The 25,191-nt window shown below is 43.1% G+C and overlaps 1 protein-coding gene across 5 annotated transcripts in view; it reads left to right on the top strand.

The window, feature by feature from the left end:
* Nucleotides 1-18,768, top strand: part of LOC125432713 (E3 ubiquitin-protein ligase RNF220) — a 98,845-nt gene extending 80,077 nt beyond the window's left edge. For 4 of the 5 annotated variants that reach the window (XM_048496582.1, XM_048496579.1, XM_048496578.1 and 1 more), the window contains exons 9-11: nucleotides 706-814; nucleotides 2,347-2,421; nucleotides 15,554-18,768. In XM_048496582.1, coding sequence (XP_048352539.1) covers nucleotides 706-814; nucleotides 2,347-2,421; nucleotides 15,554-15,625 — 256 coding nt within the window. In that variant the 3' untranslated portion in view covers nucleotides 15,626-18,768. The remainder of the gene's footprint in view (nucleotides 1-705; nucleotides 815-2,346; nucleotides 2,422-15,553) is intronic. The other variant, XM_048496580.1, reaches the window with a different exon arrangement.
* Nucleotides 18,769-25,191: the final 6,423 nt, after the last annotated feature.

The raw sequence follows: 25,191 nt of genomic DNA, 5'->3' as shown, positions 1-25,191 counted from the left end.
AAGTGTGGTGGAGTGAAGCTTGTAGCTGCACTAGGGCCACTAGAGCTGTCAACAAAGGGGGGGGGGGTTGTCAGCAATGGGGACAACAGCATAACCAATATCAGAAGCTGGGAGGTGGGCAGGGCTCAGCAAGGGTTGGGGCAGTGGTGCAAGAGGCAAGGGAACCATAGCTGCCACAGCATTAGCAGTGGCAACGGGAGAAGTTGCTGCAGCAGGCCGAAGCCAGGAGCGATCTTGGGCTCTCCCAAGTTGTTTATGGGGAGGTAGGAGCCCTGATGGCCCTGAGGATAGCAGCGATTATTTGGGGGAGTGGGATGCAATGGGCCCTGCAGCAGAGGCTGGTAGTTGCTCCTGGCCCATAGACAAATGGTTGTAATTAAAATGGGGAGAAAGAACTGCCCCCATGAGTATTGCAGGTCATCACTTATACAATATAATTCTGAGCGTTTAACAACAACTTTGAACTTTGTATTCCTACTCATTGGCCTCTGTTTCCAAACCTTCTGAAGGTGGTTCATTCTGTGGCCTCCTCTCATGGCTAAAATGTTAAGGCTTTCTTGACTGGGTCTCTCTTTTGTTCCTTCACCAAGAGCCAGAATGCAACCTGCCATCATGGTGTTTCTACCTAATGCTTACTTGGCGCATAATGAAATCAGTGAAATGTTTCTAGGAACTTGGCCAGCCTTGACTTGTCATCTATTGTAGGATTACAGAAGATTCAGCAGTGACGACATTTGAAGCGCTAAAGGCTCGCGTCCGTGAGTTAGAAAGGCAACTCTCCCGTGGGGACCGCTATAAATGTCTCATTTGCATGGTGAGTCGCTTGCCAGTTGTGGTCATGAATAAGGAAATGACTGTAGCTGTACCTTGCCTGTAGTGCAGTGGCACAGTTGATACTTTTTGGTGGGGAAATTAGCCAGTGCCTCAAGTTTCTGTTAACCAGGGCCTCTTCCAATGCAAGTCGCTGTGATACGGTTGTATTGGCAACTTGCCGACTCTGTTCAGGTACTTTACAACCTAGAAGAATTCTTTGCACCTGTATTGCTTTCTCCCTGCACATGCTAGAAGGAGGTCAGTACCTGATCTAAGACCTACCATGTGATTTAAGTACAAGCCATTAACCCAAATATTTCAAAATAGTCTGTGTTTTGTTGATGAGGGCTCAACTCTTGTGGCTCATGTATTGAAGTACTGAAGCTCCCTCTAGTGGCTTGCTTGGAGTCTACATCATTTCAGAGCTCCTCTTGAGTCTTTTCCTGACAGTTTTCCCACACTTTGAGCTCTTTTGAATGCAGGGAATGTAGATCATTTTGCCTCCAGCTTGTGCCTCCATTACAGGTAAATCGCCTTTGTTGGTACACAAGGTACCAATAATGATTACAGGGAAAATGCCTCCCCCCCATCTTTAATGTTTTTTAAAGCACTAAAAAAAGCATTTTATTTCATGTACTCCCTAAAAGAATGGGAGAATTGCAAGGTTATCCCTTCCCCTAAAGAAGTAATCCACCAGTTCTCATGCCTTTTTCTTTTTTCCTTCTGAAGGGTAAGCATTTTCCCTTACCAAGCTGCTTTTATTTTGCAAAAGATTTTTGCTCCACCCCCCCACCCCCCACCCCAATATCAATTGTGTATTTGTCCAGTTGTCACATTGCTGCTGCAGAACTGGGGCTAATGTAAGCTTATTCATAAAGGTGAGGTTACTCCTGCTACTTGTTATTTACTCCTGCTACTTGCCTAGACAGACTGCTGGGTTTCATCTCTTCAGTTTCTTTGGTCACGAAAGCAATGTAAGTACACAAGATACTAGACTCACAGAGTACCAGGTGATCCCTGTTTGCCTGTTAGCTGGCATTCCAGTAAGAATTTATCTTGAGAGAGAGAGAGAGAGAGAGAGAGAGAGAGAGAGAGAGAGAGAGAGAGAGAGAGTGCTAGTAGCAGTTGACTAAAAGGCCGCCTCTGGGAGTTGCAGTACTGGAGATATCAACTGCTGCTGGGAAGAGAAAGGTTAATGAGTATGGCAATGTGACATGCAGTGACCCACAAAGGAGTCCTGGCTGGACTTTTTTTTTGCCCTGAAGTTTTCAGTTGCAGGTCTAAAGATGGTGGCAACATTCGGTTCTATTTTGTGGTTTTACAGTCATTCGTGTCTTCTGTTTCATGTCTTGATATTATGTAGGGGAGTCCCAGAACTACATAAGATTTTAAGTTCTTGTAAACTGTGGCCAAATGTAAAATGTACTGATACAGTATTGGCTCTGTAGCATATTTTCCAGGGATCAGCATCCAGTGGGGGATTTCGCAGACATTTAGAATGTGTGATGGGACTGTTCTACTTTCTCTTTATAGGACTCATACACGATGCCCCTGACGTCGATTCAGTGCTGGCACGTACACTGTGAGGAATGCTGGCTACGGACTTTGGTGAGGCTCTTGGTTTCTTACCTGGGGGCTCATAATACTTTTTTATTCTCTAATATGGTCCCTAGTTTCAGTGTCTCTGGAGAATAAGGATTTAGGAGAAATTGAAGTGCATTAGAGGATGGGGAGGAGTGCGAGAGGTTTTGTATGTATGTGTGCAAGGAATTTCAATCTATCTGTTCCTCTCCTATGGAGGAGAGAAAATGAAGGATGTGCATTGCTTGTACTATGCAAATATTCTAATACATGTTTGCAGACTAACTACAATTTCATAGCTAAGTGTATGTCAGACTGTTCTCAAGCTACTGATCCACATCTTTGGATGCTTCCATAAATGCATTTGCAAATAAAGGAAAGTAACATGAGAAGAACTCTACAAAAGCAATCTATTGCATTGTATTTGCAGCCCTGTTAAACATCTCCTAGTGAATATAATTACATCTGCTCACAATAGTCAAACTGTTTCAACCAAGTCCTCATCCAAATACTCTGTGTTTATCAGAAAGTAACATTAAGTAAGCACAATGACAAAAAAGCAAAGCTCTAAAACTGCAATATTTATTAAAGGATCACAGCCTGTTCTAAGCCTCAGCCTGTGCCTACAGTGGGAGGAAACCTGTACAAAGATGGCCTTGCTCTCTGAACATCTAATATTTTCCTTAGAATTTACATGCCTGGAATAAAGGTCTACCTGTGTATAAATGTTTGCTCTGGGGAAGTGCTCAGTGGATTTCCGACATACTGTTTTCACAGTTTGGAGTTTTTGCCTGTTTTCTTATTGTTGTATTGCCAAGAAAGTTCAGCTAGAAAGTTATAGAACATTTTAGTTCCTATTTATAGGTGTGCTGTCTTCTTTAATGACTTGATGAAATGTCTCTAATGTGAGCTTTTAAAGTACGTTTTGCATATTCTGGAAAAACTGTAAGTTTAAATAACTAATGGCAAGCATTTGAGGCTAACCCTTTCAAGGTAGGCTTACTGCAAAGAAATGATTTCTTATTAATGTTTTAAAGCGTAATATCTGTTCAAAACTAATAGTGTGCTTGTTTCCCATGCTGATGTGTACACCGTGAGTGGCATAAAAATGAAAAAGGAGATGGTCGGTTAAAAAAAAAGAAGCCACATGTGTGGCTTGGAACTGGAACCCTAAGGAATTAAAGTGCTGCTATATATCCCCCTCACACATACACACACACAGAGAGAGAGAGAGAATCCTGTGCTTTCTATTTAAGAAAAGTATGTTTGATGCCACCCACAGCTATAATGTGCTTTTTCTGTAGGCAGCATCCATATTACCCTGCTTGCATGGGCTGTTTGTACATAGTGTGAAAAGCAGGAAAATGATCATGTTGTCTTCAGAGGTCTTGGATATAGTCTGAAGTCAGAAATAGTGTATTCTTGCAGGCTTTCCCATTCTCCAAAGTCTGGTTTTTGGAACTAGACATACGTTTTAGTGCAAATGTGGTCAAAGTCACTATAATAAAGTCAGCACTTTTTTGCCGTCAAGTAACATCTGACTGATGGTGACTTCTGATGAAGTTTTCAAGGCAAGAGAGATTCAGAAATGGTTTGCTGTTGCCTGCCTCTGCATCACAACCCTGGTGTCCATTGGAGATCTCCCATCCAAATACTTGCCAGGGCCAGGGCTGACAGTGTGTGACTGACCCAAGGACGCCAGTATGTGCAGATTGGCGGATTCAAAGCTACCTAGTCTTTAAAAGACTCCACCCTTATGGAACATAGATAATTGGCTGGTAAGAAGGTTTCATTTTCATACATGGAGAAGGGGTTAGATTGAATAACCTGTTTATTTCCCTAAAGATCCCCCAAGATGCAATTCAGCAGTTATTCTTTGCCCTTCAGGAATGGACTTAAGATAGCAGTATAATAAGGTTCATGTGAAATGCAGATAATCTTACGCTTTCAGCCAAACATGTGCATACAAAACACACAATGAAAAGTAAGAATGTGCTATATCTTGCAACTTTTGCAAACAGTTTTTCTCACATGTGAAACCACATAACTAATTTGCCACATGTTGATTCAAATAAGGGCAATTGGAGGCCAAATAACAATGCCTTGGGGACAAAATCTTGCTGGTTACGTCAGCTGACTATCCCCCAACTAACAGTGGACAACAGCTGTCATTCAAAATCAGTTTATATGTATTGCAAAATCTGTTTTCTAGTCATTTCTTCCTTCTATTGTACTAAACAGGGTGTGGAGCCAGTCATTGTCCCATTCAGTTTACTTGGAACTCCATCAAGTTAGGGGTTTTTAATATCAAAAAACAGAAACAAGATCAGGGTGGGGGGATTGGAACATGGCTGGGAGCATATAACCTTTCCTCACACCATTCACATCATTCACCCAGCAGAACTTCCCCTGGTGCGTATCTGGCCTCCATAAGGAAATGAAGATGGGTGCAATATGGATGCCTGACCTCCCCCATTAAGTACCAGGGCTGAGAAATCTTCCCTCCCCCCTTGCTATCAGGAAAATAGTATGCACGGGAGTATTACTTTTCTGTTCTCTGTACTTCTGCCCTGAGCCAGATCTCCCTGCCGCTACCACCATCAGTTGTGTGCTCACATTAAAGATACACTGTGAGTTACTGACTTGAATCCACTATAGTATTTCTGCAGATAGAAAAATTTTGGCCTGTAGAGCACTCCCCTTCCCACTGCTGCCCAAAACCTCCCCCAGGAGTAACATTTGAGGCTGCAGTGAAAAATCCCATCCCAGGATTTCAGAGTTCATGCTTGAGGGCTGCTACCTTTGCTACAGGCGGAAAGTATTCTTGCAAACAGTTTTTCAGTAGTCTGAAAATGTAAATGTGACAGGTGAACGTTTCACAGAGAAGATAGGAAATCAACAACTTGTGCCTGCTTTTCCTAACATTGGGCACCTTCCTTGTGTGACAGATTCACATATTATCATTCTTCTTCTATCTTTGTATGAAATTTGAAAGTATCAAAAAAGTGGGCCTACCTGTGTCTTCAAAAAGTGACAGTCAGCAGATGTGACATTAAAAAAATGCCAGCCATAATTCCAAAGGGGAAAGTATATTTGAAATTAGCTGTGAGGGGAGGAGTAAGTTTGGTACACAGACCGCACTCTGAGAACGGTCCCTGTTCTGATGATGATCGTATGGCAGGGAGGGGAAGCTGTTCCACCCAAACACAGCATTTCGAGTTAGAAATTGCACAAGGGAAGCAATTAATAAGCAGCCACTCATCTGTTCCCCAGCCCTTGCCTTCTCCCTACGGCCCGCAATTTATTAAAGCAGGGTCTTTTGCAAGGCAGGCGCTGTTCTCTCACTCTCTTTTAAAAAATCTCTCTGCCTATGTTCGCATGTTTCTAATGTAACCATTAAAATGTAGCCTGAAGACAGCAATAAAAACCCTGGAACGCCTTAGTGCTTTTGTGTCTTGATCAAAGTCAATGTGTGTAATCTCGTTAAGGCTGCCCTTCCCTCCCCCTCCTCTTTTTTATGAATTTAATGGCACAGGGCAGCTGGGCTGTGTGTTTCATATCACCAACCTGCATTGTTCTAATTAAGGTATCTCCTTATATTTTGGGCACAACAGAGAGCGTGTGTGTGTGTAACTAGTGAGGAGCCCTGGGATAATGGGTTTAATAATTGCCACAAGTTACCTTTCCTTGGGTGCGAAGCCAGCTTCCCTGTTGGCAAGGAAAATGCAGAAACTGCCGAGCGTACAGCACACATGGAAAAATATATTCAGTGAAGGGGGAAGCATATTTCTTGTGTTCTATAATAAACAATTTGTTGCACTTAATGGGGGTGAGGGGGGTAACTGGGCTTCCTGATGTGTTTGAATATTTCTGGAGATCTGCCATTCATCCCCCAATAGGGGAAAATCAAGTTTTTCCTTCTGTGTTTTATGCGACCAGACCAAATGATTGCTTAGACATTTTTTGTACAAGGGAAGAAACGAAAGCAAAGTGGTCATGATAGACTTACACGTAAGGGGAGGGAGAACGTGTCTGGTTGAGCTCAATCATTCAGCATTTGGTCTCACACCCAAATCAGTACAGAGCCACCCTGAAAGGTTTCATACATATCCTGGGATCTGCTTTTGACATCCTGGGTGCTGGGTGGGCTGTTTTCATCAAATAATAATACTTTTCCATGCACAAAGTTTTTTTACTGACTTTATTCCTTTTCATTCCCCACAATAACTTTTCCCATTTCACAGCTGGGGAAGCTTCAGCTGAAACCATACTGATGTAAAAAAATACAATAACTGCATTTCCCCCAAACCCCACCCCCCAAATGGTGCTGGAATACATACATGTGAGAAGGAGCAAGTGCAGGACTATCCAATAGCTATTATGAGATTTGGACCCAGTTGAATACAGTGTGCTGGTCCCCGCTGGCTCCCATCTAGTTGCCACTGTCCAGTTCAACCACAGCTAGTGTGTTCCTAAAAATAAAACAATAAGAGATTTGGGTCATATGCAGGTATTTCCTGTTTCCTTTTTGGGACAAGGAAACTGCAGTGAAGAAGGAAGAAAATACAGCTGTACATATTGTATACAGAATGAAGTTGTAGCAGCAAAGCAAGATTGCCCAAACCCATCAGCCCTCCTTCCTAGGATCGTGTGTGAGCCTGAAAGCAGGATTTGATCTGCGTGTTTGATTGATTCCTTCATGTCACACTCAAGCCCTGATGAGTCTACGTTCATAGCACTCCATTGCTAGTTCTGCGGTACCACAGCAAAAAACAACCTGTTCCCTTCCTGGGTTTGGTACTCATGTTTTAGGAAGAAATGAAGATGAAAAAGGATGGAAGATGGGAGAGACCCAGAAACGCCCGTCTAGACATTATCTTGAAGATATTGATGTTGGAAGACAATTGAAGACTTACCTGTTCTTGAGGTTGTAGCACAAGAACTTCTATCCTTTTTCATCTTCATCTCTGCAGTGCGTTTTTGGACACAACATTCCCTTCTATTTGCACTCAGCTTTTGGTGCTCTCTTGCAAACTGCATATTACATGTGTATCCACTAGTGGTTATTGTGACTGCGCTTTTCATAATTGTTTCCTTCTGACCTTTTCATATTTCATACAATATTCTTATGTGTGTTTAAGTTTTGGTAGTCATTGGTGTTTAGGTTTTTGTTCTAATTCATTGTTACTTTCATAGACTACACCAGCCAGACTGTGCTCTAATGATCAGAGCAGGTGCTCAGGCAGAGACAAATCATGTATGCTCAAAGTGCTGTTTATTAAAGATTAGTTAAGTGTTATAGGCCAGGTGATGGTTACAAAATACAGCAAAAGCCAAAAAAATTTTTATAACATTCCTTCAGCATTCTGGAGACACCTGGCAGATGTGGATGTGCCCCGAGGGCATGTGCTGCAGCATCCCTGCTCTGATCCTGACCCAATAGGGCAATCTGAAGGGCCAGGTAGCTGAATTTAAGGATTTTATACAGGTTAATAGCCGAGCTCTGAAAACAACACGAACAAGGAGTCAGGCACCTGTCTGGGGTAGCTGTCTTCCCCAGGCAGTTTGCCTGTTTACACTACTTATCTGAGCTCTAGTATTCACTTCAATACTGGACACAGTTAGGTGGGAATTGCCCTTGGGAAGCCATAACCTGCCACAAAGTAAAAGTAGGAAAGGACAGGCATGATATAGGTCAAGTTGTCTCCTGACCATACAGTGGTCTTCCATGTTCATTAGATAGACATCCAGCTGGTAACTTGGGAGTGTAGACTGCGAGCTGATATTTCTGAGGGTAATTCAGAAAAGGGATATCATTCCTAAGAAGGCCTTCTCCTCATTTGCTGTGTGTTTCATCACTGAGCACAGGACCGCTTTGAGCAGAGCCTGTAGTGATCATCTTAGTGAAGTAAACAAACGTGCAGTCTTCCAAAATGGCCCAAGCTTGTGAAGGACACCACACCACAGGCCTTAGATATTTGGAGCTCTTATCTTCAGCCTACCTGCCTCTGTAACTGCCAGAAGCTGATGTGTCTGAGCCTAATATTTCTATTGAGGCATAGATGTATGTGAGCATATAGATAAAAGGTAACTCCAGCAACTTAAAAAAGTGGTTTTTACAAACCCCAAAAATTGCTGGATCCTTTTACACTGCGCTTTGGTTGACATCTGTTCTGCAAGTCCCTATCAGTTGAACTTGTTGTATCCCAAAGAGTAACTTCCATTGCAGCCCAAACCCTCATTCTATTGCATTTTTCCCCACTTTCCCCAGAGATTAATCACTTTACTTGCTTTCTGAGAGAACTGTTTTGCTTCCAGAATATACTGTGCATTGGATGCCAAGTTTTAATTTGCTAAAATCTCAATTTTTCTAATTCAGCAACGTTCCTTAGCCATCTTGATTATTAAGATGCATATAAAATGCATGGGTAGACTGGAAGAGTTTCTACTGTTTAGTAGTTGGAACTCCAGGACTACTTAATAGGCATTGTGCCTCTATAGTCTTGTCCCTCTGCCCATCAACATGATTGTCACTCGTACTTTTGCATACTTTAAAGGAGAGCTCATAGCTTAGTGGTAGAGCACATGCTTTGCAAGGCAAAGGTTACTGACCTTAATTGATGCTGGCGTGGAAATCTGCCTGAGACCTTGCAGAGCCACTGTCATAGTGGACATTGCTGATCTTGGTAACTCAACTAGGCAACTTCCTAAGTACTGCTTGTTGCTCAAAAAAAATTTGAATTACTGCAGATTCCAAGTGTCATGATTACCTTCAGCCAAAGCAAATCCATGATGACCTGGATTGTATGGGTGCATTATTTATTGTGAGATTTGAGTGGCTGGTGCAGAATTAAACTGATTTGGCACAATCGCCCTGGGATAATGAAAACATCAGATTCCCTTACTATTATTGCCTTGTTATCTGCCTTTCACATTGTTATTATAACTTTCCCTTGCATCCCACTGTCTCTTCCTCCAAATGCAGACTTGGGTGAATTGCAAGGTCCAGGAATTAGGAACATGAGTTTCCTCCTACCCCCTCCAGAAACTTGTGGTCATCTTCTTTCTTTGATGTTTGTGCCTCTCTTTTCCCATCTCTGACATGGTGATTGCTTTTTGGTAAGGCACTGATAAGCTTTTAACCTCAACAATATTTTTTGCTTTGTTCTCTCTAATATCTACAATTGCAAAGTTCTCAAGTATTTTATGGACCAGAGATTGAGTCGTCTTGGGCTGCAAATGTCACTTTTCCAGGTTTCAAAGCAAATTCTCCACCCTGTTCTCAAAGCTCTGTTCCTTCCTGACATGGTGTGAGATATAATGACTTCACAAAGTGGGCCACACTCGTTATTTTTTCAAACTCCCCAAAGTGATTAGCTGACATTCTAGATCAATCACTTGCCAAATTTTAATTAAGAATGCGTGGGGCAAATAAAACCTTCTCTTCATCATTCCTTTTTGGTGCTGTGTTTCAGCCCTGGAGCTACATTTTGCAGCCGGGTTTTATAAACCCTGGAAAACTGGGGTTTATAACGGAAAAGCTGAGGTGGCCTTCTTTCACTACAGCACACACTGCTGTTACCCATCAAGGCTTTTCCATGGGGCCACGATGAAAGGAGCAGGAGGACATTTCAGATATTTTTTCCATGTCCAACAGGTGTGGCTTATTATTCCACGGTATTTTTATTTCAAGGGAAAAGTTTAGTAACCCCAGCTGGCAGGTGAGTGGGATGGGGGAAGGAAATCCTTGTTCACTGGCTTGGTGCCAGCGCATGTGTGTGAGGCTTGTTTAATTGCCTCATGTAACGATTGCTTTGTGTAGCACTGAGAAAATGTTTAAATGGAAGACTAAGCCTGCAAGTGCCTTAAACTTCCATTGCTCTCAGCCCCACATCCCTGGATGTAATCAACAGGGCGCAGAGTTTGACGTTTGAGATCCAGTTTCTCTGTGTGACTGGGAAAAAAGAAATATGCCTTTGAAATAAATTGGGCACATTACAGGATATTTCGTGCATTGTTCTTGCTAGCAGTTTTTTGTGCCTAATATGCTTTACAGTTTTGAACTTATTTTTCTTCTCAATAACTATTGTCAAAACTGTGGCAGCAACTTCCATAGAATTATACGCTGAGGTTCAAGCGCTCCGCAGGGTTTTAAGACTGAGCCTTCCACATCCAAACCTAACACTCTGAGTGCTTCAAAATGCTGGCTTGTTTTGTTGAGTACTATTAGATGTCTTTTAATCTTAACATTATTGTTCCCATTTATTAATTCAGAAATTGATAAAAAATCAAATTTGGGATTCATGAGGCTTTGTAGGGGTGAGAGTAGAGGTGTTCTGAGAAATGACAGATGCCGTAATCATATTCTGATTTCTGAGCCTCATTTATGTTCTTGAAATCCATGAGGCTTAATTCATTTGGAGTCACCACTGAATCTAGCAGGATCTTTGCTTTTTTTTTCATAGCAGGGCTAGAGAGCCCACTTGGTATTGGTGACAGACTACAGAAACATGGAAAAGGTGCCTTACAGTGGCATAGTTTCAGTCCACTCACCTTGCAAGATTTCTTTCTTCAGCAAATGCATATTCCTGTTCTCTGTGTGTATAAGTGTCATCCGGGTGCTTCTAATTTACGGTAGCCCTAACTTATGGTAGCCCTAAGACCTCCAAAGCTTCCTGTTGTTAACACCCTTGCTCAGGTCCTGTAAACTGAGGGCCATGGCTTCCTTGACTGAGTCAGTCAATCTCATGTTGGGGCCTTCTGTTTTCTTGCTACTTTCAACTTTTGCTAGCATTATTTTCTTTTTCAGTGAATCCTGGCTTGTATAGATTAATATATGAAGATGGATGAAGTGTGCAAACATGGAAGTCATTGGACTTGTTCACTGATCCTTTTTAGAGCTTGATATGGCATTTCTGAGGGTGGTTAGAAACCACTCCGCCACCACTGAGTTGTAAATTCTGCTGGATTTGTAAAACTTTTCTACCAGCTCTTGGACTTGGGTTTCCTTTCTTTTCTCATCAGCTCTGCTGCAGCTTTTTCAGAAACTGCTTCTTGGGGATTTTTCTACAGCAGCAGGATCTTTGTTGTGTTTTGAAGCTGGCTTTTGCTGCTTAGTTGAAATTTGTGAGAAAATGCTATGCAGTGAACATAAAATCCCATTGGGGAAACTGGATCATTCACATAGGGGACTTCCTTAATTTTCATCCTCCATCCTCCAAACAGGCTAAATTTTGATACCATCTCCTGTTACTTTCCAGCTGCTGCCCTCAACTATATTTGCCTCCTGTACTCTTTCTGTGTTGTGATTGTCATTTTTCTTATCTGCTGTTCTGTCACACCCACTGGCTGTTTTATTTTGGCCCTGCTTCTGAGATTTACTGACATCCTTCTGTCTGGTTAATTGACAGATAATGCATACAGGTGCTTTATTCCTAATGGATACTACACATCAGCTATCTTTTTTCCTTCTTGGGCTAGTGGTTTCTGTGATTTCATTTTTTCTTAGCCATGCAGGGCTTTTTTTTCTGGAGACTGAGTTTCCTGTCATTAGCTAATAGTGAGAGAGAAGTTATCAAAAGCAGTAAAGGGCTGCAGATAGCTATTCAGCAATCATAGTAGGGATGAACTGGGAGGAGAAAGGGGGCCTGCCCCATCCCAGGAGGGAAAGTGTGCCTAGCCAACTCCAAGCCAGAGGTGCCCAGCCAAGCTGCACAGCTGGATAGGAGAAACCAGGTTGACTGAGCCCCCTACCTGCTGGCACAGCCCTCACCTTTGTGATCCCAGACCAGGTGTGGCAAAGGATGATCTGGGAACCTCTTTTGCTGTGCTGGATGTAGTCAGGCCAGATTTGGTTCCTTTCTGCCCAAACCTCCATCTTGTGATGATGGCAGTTGCACCCACCACTCTTTTCCCTGGGATGACCTAATGGTGGGCTGGTCCCAGGGTGGGTTTGACCCTGATGGGGGGAAGCATCCTCCCCCAGACCACTGATCCAGCAGGACGTTGCCCAGTAGCCTTAATGACCAATCCATGCTTGAGTCACAGAGCATAGAATGTTTTGCAAAATTTAGTTCTTTTGCTCTTCTTTTAATTTCGCTAAAGTCAGATTCTAGCCATCGGCCTTAAAAGGGAAACATTTAGCAATGAATTAGTAGCTTAAGAATTAGAGCTTCATCGTCGTTGTCTCTGTGCAGACCCACATGAGACTGTTCAGGTGCAAGTCTGCCAAAGAGAAAGAGTTTCCAAAACTTTCAAGAAGAGTCATTGACCAAGGAGCGCTTCCCCCCTCCCTCATGTCTTGTACTAGTGTTTCCTACCCAAAGAAGGATGTGACAGGGCTATGCCTTAAAAGAATTCCACCTAGTTCATAACCTTGATGTCTTATACATCACATTAGTCTTTGACACCTCAGAATTAGATGGGCTGTTGTCCCTTAGGACAACATTCACCTAGATAGCCCTTCTCATCCTAGAACACCTTGAATCATAGGGAGTCGCTCAAGATCGTCCCACTCTTCTGTCAGTTAGATTTTTGAGGTTCCTGTGCCTCCAGCTTCATCCAGGCATAAATCAGGTTCATGAGAAAACCCTTCAGGTGTGTTTTTAGAGGCTACCCTGCTCAGGGTTCTAGGTCTAGCCCCACAAATGCTCCCCAAGTAATGTGGATTGCGGGATTATCCTACCATATGCCCACCAAATGCCAACCCATATGCCCACCAACCACAACCACAGACTTCAACAGAACACCCCAAACAGCTATCAGAACACAACATAATCCCAACACAACATTGATTATTTGTCAAAGTCGTAAGACACCTTCAAATAGGTATCTGAAAGCGAATGTGTGGCCACTTCACTTCATGGCAGATACCCTTGGCAGAGAGACAATGGTAGACCAAGAGTGGTTCATAGACATCAAGTACTTGTTTCCAATGTTCAACCAATCGGAGTACCCACAGATAGAGCTCATTACATTCAGAAAAAAACACAGAATGCCCACTTTTTAGGAGCTTCAGACAGTTAGGGGATGCATTCCAGTTCTGATGGGAGGCATGCCTATATTTCCCCCTCATTTTGAATCATCCATGGGATAGTAGCCAAAATCAGAATAGGCGCCATTCTGGTTGTGGAGAGTCTAGTTTCTGAGACTCCAATCTCTGCCTCAAGAGGTGTACAAATAGCTCCCACAAGCAAAAAAAAAACCTCCCAGGGCAGTCACCTGCATCACTATGACATAAACTTATTATACATAACAGCATAGCTAATAAGGCAATAGGCAACTGGTCAGAGAGAGTATCAGAAGTTTTGGTTGCAACTTGCAAGCTGGCAACACAAAAATCTTATTGCTAAGTTGAGGATGTTTTCTAATTGGGCAGTTCAGAACAGCTTTGATCCAGTGTCATGTCCCTTATTGCAGATTTTTAAGTATGTAACTTGGCGTCTTTGCTCAAGATTCATCTAGCTGCAATTTGTACATGTCAAAATAGTATCCGTGGTTTTACTGTGCTCTTGGCACTCCAATCAAAGAAGGTTCTCAATATGTACCTAGTGATAAAACCTCCTTTACCCCAGTGGAGTTTATCATTAGTATTGACTAGACTTTTGAACCCATGGCCCCCTCTGAAGCATCTTTATTGTCATTCAAGACTGCTTTTTTGGTAGCTATTACATCACCCCCCAAGATGTGGGAATTGTGAGCCTTGACCTGTGACCTTCTTTTCCTTATGTTTCATACACACAAGGTAGTCTGACATCTCACTCTGAATTTTCTTCCAAAGGTAGTCTTCCAGTTCCACTTACCCCAAGGCCTCATTCTACCAGTGTTTTTTCCACCCCTGATTGACAGAACAACAGTTCATTCAGTAGACGTTCAAAGAACACTGCTTTTTTATTTGAATTGTGCAAATCACTTTAGACAGGAACACAATTTGTTTATTTGCTTCATTGGTCCCAAAAAGGGGAAGGCAGCATCTTCCTAAACATTATCCGGATGTGTGGTGTCAGCTATAAGACCGGCATACAGTGAAGCACAGGTGAAATGCCTGGCTTCTCTGAAAACTCACTCCACCAGGCCTAGGCATCTTCCACAGCATTCCTTGCAAAGGTACCCCTGAAGGACAACTGCAGAGCTGGGGTACCCCCTCACCCTTTGCCAAGCACTACTCCATTGATCTAGATTCCAGGTGTGAGGGGGCTATTGGGAAAGTACTTCAGTCACCCTTTCACTAATCAGCCCACAAGTACCTTCTTGGTCAGTGAGCTTGGTAATCTCCCATGTGGGAGTGCAGAGGGGCCACGACAATGAAAATTGTGTTGTACTTAGCTGTAACTGATGTTCATTAAGTGGTCTTCTGTGCAGGCACACATCTTTCCCTGCTGTGGGCTGTCTGGCTTTACACCCCATAGCCTCTCCACAGCAGCGTATGGGGGACTGAGGGATGAGCACTCCCCCATCACATGCTTCTTTGTGCAGAAATGCCCATGTGAGAAGTAGAAGGGAATCCTCCTTGTTCAATGAATCTTCCAGAAAGCTTTGGAAGTCCTTTTCCATGGCAGGCCTGCACCTGTGCAGTCCCATGCATGCTTGCACAGAAGACCACTCAATGAACAACAGTTACATGTAAGTGCAGCACTGTTTTCTTACTGCCTGCTTTCATTGTAACATCTTTGTTGCCCTAAATCCCATTGGTCTTTTCCAGAAATATTCCAAATTCTAAGATGATGTCAAAATTTCACACCTCTTAGTTTTCATGTGCTTTCAACATGTGATCTATCTCCTGCTTTCCCCGTTACACGGTCTTACTGTGGAAAGTAGGAGGCATGTGTTATAGCCTCTGTGAGAAAAGGTAATGTGAGAAGTGTCCCAAGAGTAAGTTGAAAGTGAAAGAAAAAGTTTGGGTGGATCACAACCCAAATTTACTTCCTTCTTCCCCATCATCCCCTAGGCTGCTTTCAGCAAAAACAATAGCAATAATAACTTCATATGAGAAATGTAAGCCTGACTTTTTCATAGGGTGAGGCCTCACCCATGCGGTCTGTTTTCTTGATTATTAGTCACAGTTTGCACTTGCTGTTAGTTACAACTCTCATGATATGGACAGAAAACAGAGGTAGTGTCCTTGCTCTTCATAACACTGCTATTGCTTGATCCCATACAGGGTGCCAAGAAGCTGTGCCCTCAATGCAACACCATCACCTCTCCAGGGGATCTCAGGCGCATCTACTTATGAAGGACATGGCTGCTCGGACCAGATTGCTACACCATGGGGGTTGGGGGGAAAGGAATGGCAGCAGCAGCAGCAAGAGACATTTACAAACTAGAGACTCCAAATGTGGACTAGAGGCTGAAGGAGCCCCACAATGCCTCTGCTTCCAAACCTGTCACTGGCACTGCAAACTCCACAAGAAGGCCAAATCAGAATCTTTATTGTGAATCTCCACCCCACCCTTACAGACTGATGTTCTGCACCTGTCCCATTTTGCCATGAGCTGGGGTTCCATCGTGGATGACCTGCAAGCCTTTTCAGCGGAACGTCTTGGTAGTCAAGCCACCCTATGAGCCAATCTGGGAAGGGACTGGATCTTCCACAGCAGGAACCCTCCCAAGCTGTAATTTGTGTTCTTTTCCCCCTCCTTTTCTGTGGTGGTCTAGTGGTTTTAAAAACAAAATGCCTACACCCACGCTTCCACAAAGGCAGAATGAAGCACATGTAATATAAACTCTATATGTTTACAATGTTGTGTATAAATGGGATAGACTCCAACATTACATACTAATATGTTGCCCTTTTATGTTTTTCTTTTGTTTTTGGGTTGTACTTTTTTTTAAAAAAGAGAAAAAATAAGCAGAGAACATTAAACCCATATTTTTCTTGGTTCTGCAAAGTTTTGACATTAAAGTCATTAGTTTAAAAAAGTATAAATATATATATATATATATTATACATATATATAATATAAATGGTTTAATGTTCTGTGGTGTATATTTCCTCATTCAGATATAAAGTTAACAGCTTCTAGTAATGGCTGTATTTCTGCCCATAACTTACACAACTTCTGGGGGAAATTGGGAAAAGATTTCTGTCATTAGTTGTAGCTAAAGCAGCTATTTATATAGAATCTTTACTCCACTGAAACAGTCTTTAATTTTTCACTGAAAGGAAAGAAATAAATGTGCAGTTAAGGCTTGTGAGCTTTTACCAATGCCCATTGGAACAGGACAAGTTGATGTGTTTATATGAAGCAGAAGGCAAATAGAGGGAGTAATCTTTGCCTACTGCATCTGGCATTATGGGATGTAGTCTCACTCTTACCAGTAGGGGATTTGGGGGGCAGGGGTGAAAGCTCAAGCCATCTTTTGTCTGAGCATATTGCAGTCACATGCTTCTGAGCCAGTAAGTACTGAACTCTGGTTGGTAACTTCTCCTAGGCTCATAAAAGTAAATGCAGGGAAGCAATTCAGAAGTATCCTCACTCAGATCATCCTGTGACTGAGCAAGAAGTAGCCTTCAGTCTTCCTCCCTCCATTTGTCTAGTCAAGCAAATCCTTCTATATCAGTCTGGCGTACAGCCATGCCTAGACCCTGGCCCTGCTGGTCTTTGTGATGTCCCATCTCTTTAATAGGTTCAATTTTAAAAATATGCTTGATTTCCACTTCTTTTTTTTTTTTAAGAAAGTTGGTACGTGCTGGCCTGTAATGACATGTGTCTTGTTTCTTCCTACTATATCTCCTTCTCTGATTGTGGGGATGGAACTCAGTCCAGGTTTATGTGAGGTTGGACTCATGGAAGCCTTCTGCAGCCTTTTGCGCAATCCCCCTGACCCAGTCCGCTCCTCTGCAACTGCAGAGTGTCCCCAGCTATGGCTCTTCGGTCAGCCTTCCCTAATCAAAACCAAAACCTGATTTTTTTAGGCTTACCGACAAACTAACTTCCTGCAGTCCACCTAGGAAAAGGTTTCCAATGTTGCTGGGACTCTTCAGATGGAAACTAGGTGCTTGTGTGGCATTGATGAGCTGTTTTGTTAGGCTAAGATGCCTGTCATTAACCACCTTTTAAAATGGGGATAGTGCGTGAAATACATTTTGTTCTTCTAGCTAATTCAGTCTGATATCTCTGATTTAAATTATACAATATCAGACCAGTGTTTGTCATGTTGGTGTCAGTTTTATATGGATTAGACTTCAGCCACAGCACCATCTTGCAGTCCATGGTCCTGTATTTCTTCCTAGGTAGGGATAGCCTTTATTATACAAATCTTGTATTTTAACTTCTCAAGAATCCTCATAAAATGCTCACCATTGTCCAGTGGTGGAATCCCTCGCCCCCCAGCAGTGCCCAGTGGTTACTGTGCTTCCACCCTCCACTCCCCTTTCCGATGTTGGGCAGGTGGGAGGCAAGGGAAGGGAAGGTGGCCCGATCTGCAGCCGCCCTGGGCTGGTGCCATGGTGGGATTCAGCCGATTAGCTATCGGTTCAGCAGAACAGGTGCGAACCAGCTGAATCCCACCTCTGCTGTTGTCTTTAAGGAGAACAGCTTCAGATTCCCAGATAATTCTAAATTTCCAAATGGTAACTCCTGGATAGCTGAGCCATCAGACTATGAGATGGTTTAAAAATAAGTGTTCCCGTTGCTATCACCTGGGCAGTGAGACCAACATGAGGGTGGACTACCAGCACCTTGTGGGTGGGTGGGGATTGCTTTTTTAAACCAGAGTTAGCTGGTATCCTAGGTGGCTGACAGCCATTTGCAACAAGCCATTTTTTCCTATGGAACTCTCCACTGATATAGCACTTACGTTCATGAAAACAATTGGTCTGAACTGTATCATGACAAGGAAGACAGCACTACACCCTGGCCTCCTAGCCCAATACAATCAAGCAGTCGCTATAGGAACATTCAGTACAAAGTCACCCTGTTTGAGAGTAGGCTGTGCAGAGAGAGTTCATTTTTCATGTCCCATTACATTGGGAACAAAGAGCTGTCTCTGGTCCCATGGACCACCACTAACCTAAATGCATATCAGTAAAGCTACATGCTACTAGCAACTTTTATTTCAGCATTAAGCTTGTCCTGCATTTTTTTTTCCTTGAGGGGGTAGGGAGGAGAAAGAAGATCAGAAGAGAAAGAAGATACAAGGGATTGGCTTGGCTCTTTGTGCAAGGTTCAGTTCACGTCACTCAGCAACCATATTCTCCTCTTCCACTATGAGCTTGAAGTGAAACAAACTATCTTTGCCCAAAGATTCGCAGCTGCACAAGGTGATATTCAAGTTGTGTCAATGATTGTGTGTCTGTGTATATTCTATAAAAAGGTACTTGTCATTCCCGTTTGTAAACTACATTTGACATTAATTAAATAAGTATAAAATCTTCCCAGTGCGCCTTCTGTCCTCTTGCTTGCCTGCCAGTTTTCTTCTCTCAGTTGAGCAGCCCCATAGACAGATGCTGCTGTTGCCCTTTCTTTTGAACCCTAGTTGTTCTGCCATAGGGCCACACTCGCTTTTTCATTGCAGTCATGAGAACCATTGACATTGGTCCAACCCACTGCCTTAGTTCATCTCCTATTAGTGCCAAATTAATCCCTTCAGTTTGCTTTTGCTTTCAATGTTTGCTTTCGCTCTGGAATCCTTTCCTGCAGTCTACAGTGACCTCCTAAAATGCTGAAACTTTCATCTTAATTTTTAAAGTATATTTTAGTCATATGTATAGGTCAGAAGGTTTTTGAAAAGTATCATGGCGATATATACAAAAGACTCATTTGCACCCCTTTATACTGACCTTGTTTCGTTTTCTATATTATCCTTTCGTTTCTGTTTGTTTGCCCTAACAATCCTTCTTAACTTACTTGCCAATAGATACTTTGAACACGGTCACTGATAAAAGTCTGGTATGAGTGGCTGAGCTGATAGTTCAGCACCTATCATTTAGAGCAGAAGGGCAAAAAGAGGGTGGGAATTTTTGAGACAGGACTTACGACGCTGCACAAATTGTACAAGTTAATTCTTTTACGTTTATTAGGTAAAAGAAGAGAAGGAATTACACTATAAATAAGGCTGGGAGGCAAGTTTTAAAACTTACACCTACCAATCTGGTCAAATACTGTAGATTCTAACAACATTAAACAAAAATTAAGAGCTGACTTAACTGGAGTTGTGTTACAAAGAGAGAATCTCACAGTAAATACAAATGATTGGGGTGGAGGCTTACATCATAGTGCAATAACTTGCGTGTAGCTAAATGTACTTGCAAACTTTGGCCCTTTTGTTCACATTCACCAGTTACATTGGATGAATTGAGCATACTGTATTTGAAGTTTGAAGAAGTGGATTCAAGAACTCCCTGTGCAATGTGACTGACGCATTGAAAGGCTACTCAGTCTTCTGTTAGATCAGGGGTCTGCAACCTGCGGCTCTCCAGATGTTCATGGACTACAATTCCCATCAGCCCCTGCCAGCATGGCTAATTGGCCGTGCTGGCGGGGGGGGGGCTGATAGAGATTTAGAGAATCCATAATTTTATCTGGAGAGAACCATGAGTCCTGACCTATGTTAGACCTCAAACCAAGCATGGTGAAGTTTTAAGCGTGGCAGCCTCTAATCTGGAGAACAAGATTTATTTCTGCACTCCTCCACATGAAGCCTGGGTGACCTCTCAGAACTCTCAGCCCCACCTACCTCCCAAGGTGTCTGTGGTGGGGAGGGAGGAGTTTGTAAGCTGCTGTAAGATTCCTTACAGTTGAGAAAAGTAAAGTATAAATCTAATCTCTTCTTTTAAAAGAAAACAATATATATATCGTTATCTGGAGGAACCGGGTTTGATTCCCAGCTCTGCTGCTTGAGTTGTGGAGGATTATCTGGGGAATTCAGATTAGCCTGTGCACTCCCACACACGCCAGCTGGGTGACCTTGGGCTAGTCACAGTTTTTTGGAGCTCTCTCAGCCCCATCCACCTCACAGGGTGTTTGTTGTGAGAGGGGAAGGGCAAGGAGATTGTAAGCCCCTTTGAGTCTCCTATAGGAGAGAAAGGGGGATATAAATCCAAACTCTTCTTCTATATTGCACTTTTACAGTCACATGTTGTATAAATTAAAGTACAGAGTGCACCTTTTTCCCAAAGAGCTTTGAAGAACAACAATGGAAAGCTTTCCAAGTGGTTTACCCCAGTTCAGAAAAGCCAGATGGAAATAAAGATGACATGCTTATTCGAAAACATAGCATGTGAAGTGCAAAGTCCTGCTATGATCTTGGCCATCTTCTAGCTGCTATGCTAGATCACTAAATCACTTGCCCTTGGACTGTCAGAAGTTTGTCCAACAGCAAGAATTTTATGATGAGAGAGACTGAGATAGCTATCCCATGCAGAGACCTGCATCTGCACTACTGGGAATGTGCGACATGTAATTTAAGCCTTCACTCAAGGCCTTGATTGTTTCTCATTTTGCAGACAAAGTTCCATAATAGATTTCTGTCCTGCCACAGGAGTTGGCAGCTGCTCTTTGCCTGACTACATCATTGATTGATCTCCCTCCTTCTCTTCAACTCCAAGGCTGGCTTTGTCACATTTCCTGATCTGACATTTTTCCTGATGTGACATTTTTTTCATGTGCATAATCTTCAGATTGGGAGAAAAGGGGGGAAGATCCTTTCTAAATCATGAACGTTGCCCGCACTGAGCAAGAAAGACAGAGCCATTTGCATTCTGCTTGTTTTAGAAGTCTTCTCAGACTCTCACCCTTGAAAAGCCAAGTGGAACTGCCTTGTAAGGATCTGGTACTCCAGTCATCAACAAGACTCAGGAAGATTTCAAGAGCTTTATTGGAACTGTGTCATCCCAGGTTCAGGTAGCCGAAACTGAGGGGTTTGGCTCCCTGACCCCTGGTATATACTTTACAGTTTAGTTCAACCCCTGGCATCCCCCACTCTCACACTCCCATAATATCAGCATGTGAAAAGACAGTGGGAACAACAGTATTGATTGGGCAGTGGGTTCACACCTTCAGGAAGGCAGAGAAGAGTGAATGGCTAACCTCTCTTGAACTAGTTACTTTGCAAGCAGGGATAGGCCTCCGTAGCCTTGAGCGATGATAATGGCTGGCCCATCTGCAGCTGAGGTGTGGACGTGCAAACTGCCAGGCCTGAAATGGCGCAGGCCTGACACTTGGCTGCAATCAGTGGTATTTGTTATCCTGATATTTATGCCTTCCAGAACATTCATTATATTACCCTCTATAGCTTGGGATCCATATATGATTACTAATACTAAACCCATGACATGTCACAGGTAGGGTGAGGTGTGGCTCAAGCACCTGATCTCCATTCTATTCTGCTTCCACATCTTTTCAACTCCCCACTCCATAAGAGCGCTGGTTCACAAAGCACAACAGGTCTCTGGAGAAGCTAACCTTGCCTCCTTCTTACTATACCTGCAGCAATGATGTTACTGGTAAATGGGCTCACCACCACCATTGAGCTGAGTTGGCAGAGAGCTAGCTCTCTATATAACCTAGCCTGGATTTGGCTGCATTCGGAAGGGTCAGGGAAGAAGAAAAAGGACAAAAACATGGAAAGAGACCAGGTTAAATAAATAAATGTCTTCTTGCACAAAAACCTAAGGTGTTTACAGGAACTTGTCAATGAATAGCTGATTTCTGGCCTTGAAGCTTGGCTAGAGAAAGGATACATCTCCTCCTTGCCAGCTGCTGATTACTTGTAGGGAATGATTTTCCTGCATTAGTTGTAGGAGGCAAGCACAAGATAAAAAAATTCCCATGTTTTTTATTCAAGTGGTCCTTCCTTACAATGTTCATCCTTTTTCTTTCCTCTGACAAAAAAAAAGTTGGTTGTAAGATTATGAGAATGCACCTATAACCAGGCTGCCAATAAAAGCACAATAAACAGAAGAGCAGTTAGTACAAGTGAGAACCCACAAGGACTTGCTGGGGAGGCATTTAATTTCCCCATTCCCTACTGTTTCTTCTTTTCCTTCCCGGTAGCTCCACCAGTGTCTCCCCTTCTCCTATCTCCTTCCTTTCCATCCAACAGCACCCCTATCTTCAGCTCCCCCCTCTCAGCCTCAACTTAAGAAAGTTATGGCCTAATTGGGTGGTGCAGGCTGCTTTGCCAGACCCACATGCATGGTAAGGAATCCTCAAGGATCAGTGGGGAGCATGTCTCTATATCCCACCTCCACACACAATTTCCTTTTTACCTCCTCCCAGCAACTCCCATATCCTCTCCCCTTTCCCTGCCTCATTCCTTCCTTTGCTATATTTGCTATTTGTTTTCTTTACTTACTGTTCACATCTCATTCTCATCTTCTTCTTTTAACTTGTTTCATAACAATCCTGTGAGGTAGGTTAGGCGTGTGACTGTCCCTACATCACCTAATGAGCTCCCATGACAGACTGGTGATTTGAAACGGGGTCTCCCAGACCCTAGTGTGAATCTCTAACTGTTGCACCATAAGGTTTTCCTGTGGTGGCTACCATTGAACAGTCGCAAGCAGCCAAGTTTAGATAAGTCGTGCAAGTCAGGTAGTGGTAGGTAGTCTGGTAGGTAGTCTTATAGCTACAGATGGTGTTTTTACCATTTTAAGGGCTTTCTAGCTCCCCAGTGTTTTGTCTTTTTATATTTTGGACTTTTCAGCAAACCTGCGGCATTTTTTAGGTTGGTAGGAAGATCTGCCTTGTCCACTCACTGGATTTAAGTATTGTTAGATGTGGCTGACTTGGCTGTTAGAATATACAAGTAAGGAGCAAGACATTCATGGGGGAGATGCCATCTTCTCTCCCATTACCAAACCCAGTATAGCTCCTGGTCCCACAGCCCACCTTTGAGCCCAGCCATAGAAGTAATGGTTTCTAGGAGCAACTCTGATCTTGGAATGGTTTCCAGCATCTGCCACTCTAAGAGTCTGCCACTCAGAAGAAGAAAAGTGAGTGTGGTGTCACTTATTTATTTTTGGAGAAGAATTTAAAACTCCCTTTAATTTTTAAAAAAGATTTCAGATTTTTCTGCAAAGTTCAGGGGAGGGGCCCCCAAGTTTGCAAGAAAACCTATTTAGTGACACTGTGGCTCCAGTCCGCAGATTTAGATATTCACAGATGGGAAGGCCACATGTCACTATTAGATTAGTAGCCAGATAGATGTCTCTAAGAAGTAAGCAAACAGTGTAATGAGGCTAGCCATCTCTAGCGTGTCTCAAAGCACTGGGATCTGGCAGTACAAAGGAACTCTATTAGTAAACTCACTAAACTAACCGCAGGGGCCAAAAGAACTAGTGAGAGGAGTCTAGAATCAGGACACTCACCCCCATTTAGCCATTCAAAGTTCTATGGCCTGAATTCTTAGCCACAAAACGTTCTCAATAAACTGAAATAGAAAGCAATACAAATCCCACACACTGCCATAAGTCGATCAAGGTCGGACAGCAGCAGCTGATTCCAGACATGTGAGTCTTATCTGTCCTGGGCTTTGTGGCTCCCTGAAGCCGAAGGGGTGGGGAGAGAAGGATTTTATAGTTTATGGGGCAGAGCGAAAGAAATCTTAGTATTGACTATCCATAAAGTGTTTATGACTTCTTCACAGCACACACAGAGGATTGCAAGTGAGTTTGGAAGCCAGCATAACAACGGTCAGACAAGAGGCTCCAAAACAAGGGCTCACCAAGAGAGTGGGTTAGCTGCCCTCAGGCCAAGCAAAGCCCTCCTGCAGGTCAAGCCACTCATAATTTATTGAGGAGCTGATTTGTTCATTGCCAGACAGGGCCCAAAGTAACCAGTGGTGCACTCCTAAGAGCACACACCTTTTACATTTTACATAACAGTGCAAAGGGGTTGTAGAGGCAGTGGTGGGATTCTGCAGGTTCGCACCATTTCGGCAGAACCGGTTGTTAAAATGGTGCTTGTAAAAAACCAGTTGTTAAATTATTTGAATCTCACCACTGGCTAGAGGTGTCCAAAAAGAGGCACAAAATAGGTAAACTGAGAAAACAAAAGGTTTAATGGCAATTCTACCAGAACAAGTAGAACAAATGAAATGCCTGGTATTAGAGGCTACATCTGCACAGCCGCCACCTGTGCTCCAACTGTGGCAGTGCAGCAACCTGCTGCAAGTGCAGGAATTATTCTGAGAAAATATGTCTTTTTCTCCCCAGAACATACCTGTGCGAACAGTAAGGAACTATGGTCTTGGAAGTAAGGAAGCCACTGAACCAATATAACATGCTCCCATCCTGCCCCAGCAGTGGGCTATCATCAGCTATCTGGGTGACTAGATGCAACAATATTCCTTATGCTTACTCTAGGATGGTACCTCAGTTCATCCACAGACCACCACTGCACTATAATGTGTATCTAAAATCTCACACAATGCATTTTTAGTCCATACTCAGCCAGAAACACAGGCTTGGATCCCACCGTGCTTTCTAATGAAAGGTTCTCCTACAGTCTAACAATTCCCCCTTCACTGCAGGCCCCCAGGAACAAAAGTTCAGGAGTCTAGAGTAGAAGGGGAAGGCAGAAAAGTCCTAATGTATGAGCTCAGCTATGGATCTCAAAGATACAACCCTCTGTATTGTTGAAAGCGTTCACAGCTGGATTCAACTGGTTGTTGTGGGTTTTCCAGGCTGTGTGGCTGTGATCTGGTAGATATTGTTCCTAATGTTTCGCCTGCATCGCCTGGTATCTTCAGAGGTTTATCACAGAGAGAAGTCTGTTACACACTGTGTCCAATTAGAAGGGAATGTTTTAAAACGTTAGGAACAAGATCTACCAGACCATGGCCACGCAGCCCGGA

This window comes from Sphaerodactylus townsendi, linkage group LG05 (genome assembly GCF_021028975.2).
Source record: "Sphaerodactylus townsendi isolate TG3544 linkage group LG05, MPM_Stown_v2.3, whole genome shotgun sequence".
In the NCBI taxonomy this organism is placed as follows: domain Eukaryota; kingdom Metazoa; phylum Chordata; class Lepidosauria; order Squamata; family Sphaerodactylidae; genus Sphaerodactylus; species Sphaerodactylus townsendi.
This window is presented reverse-complemented; position numbering and strand designations above follow the sequence as displayed.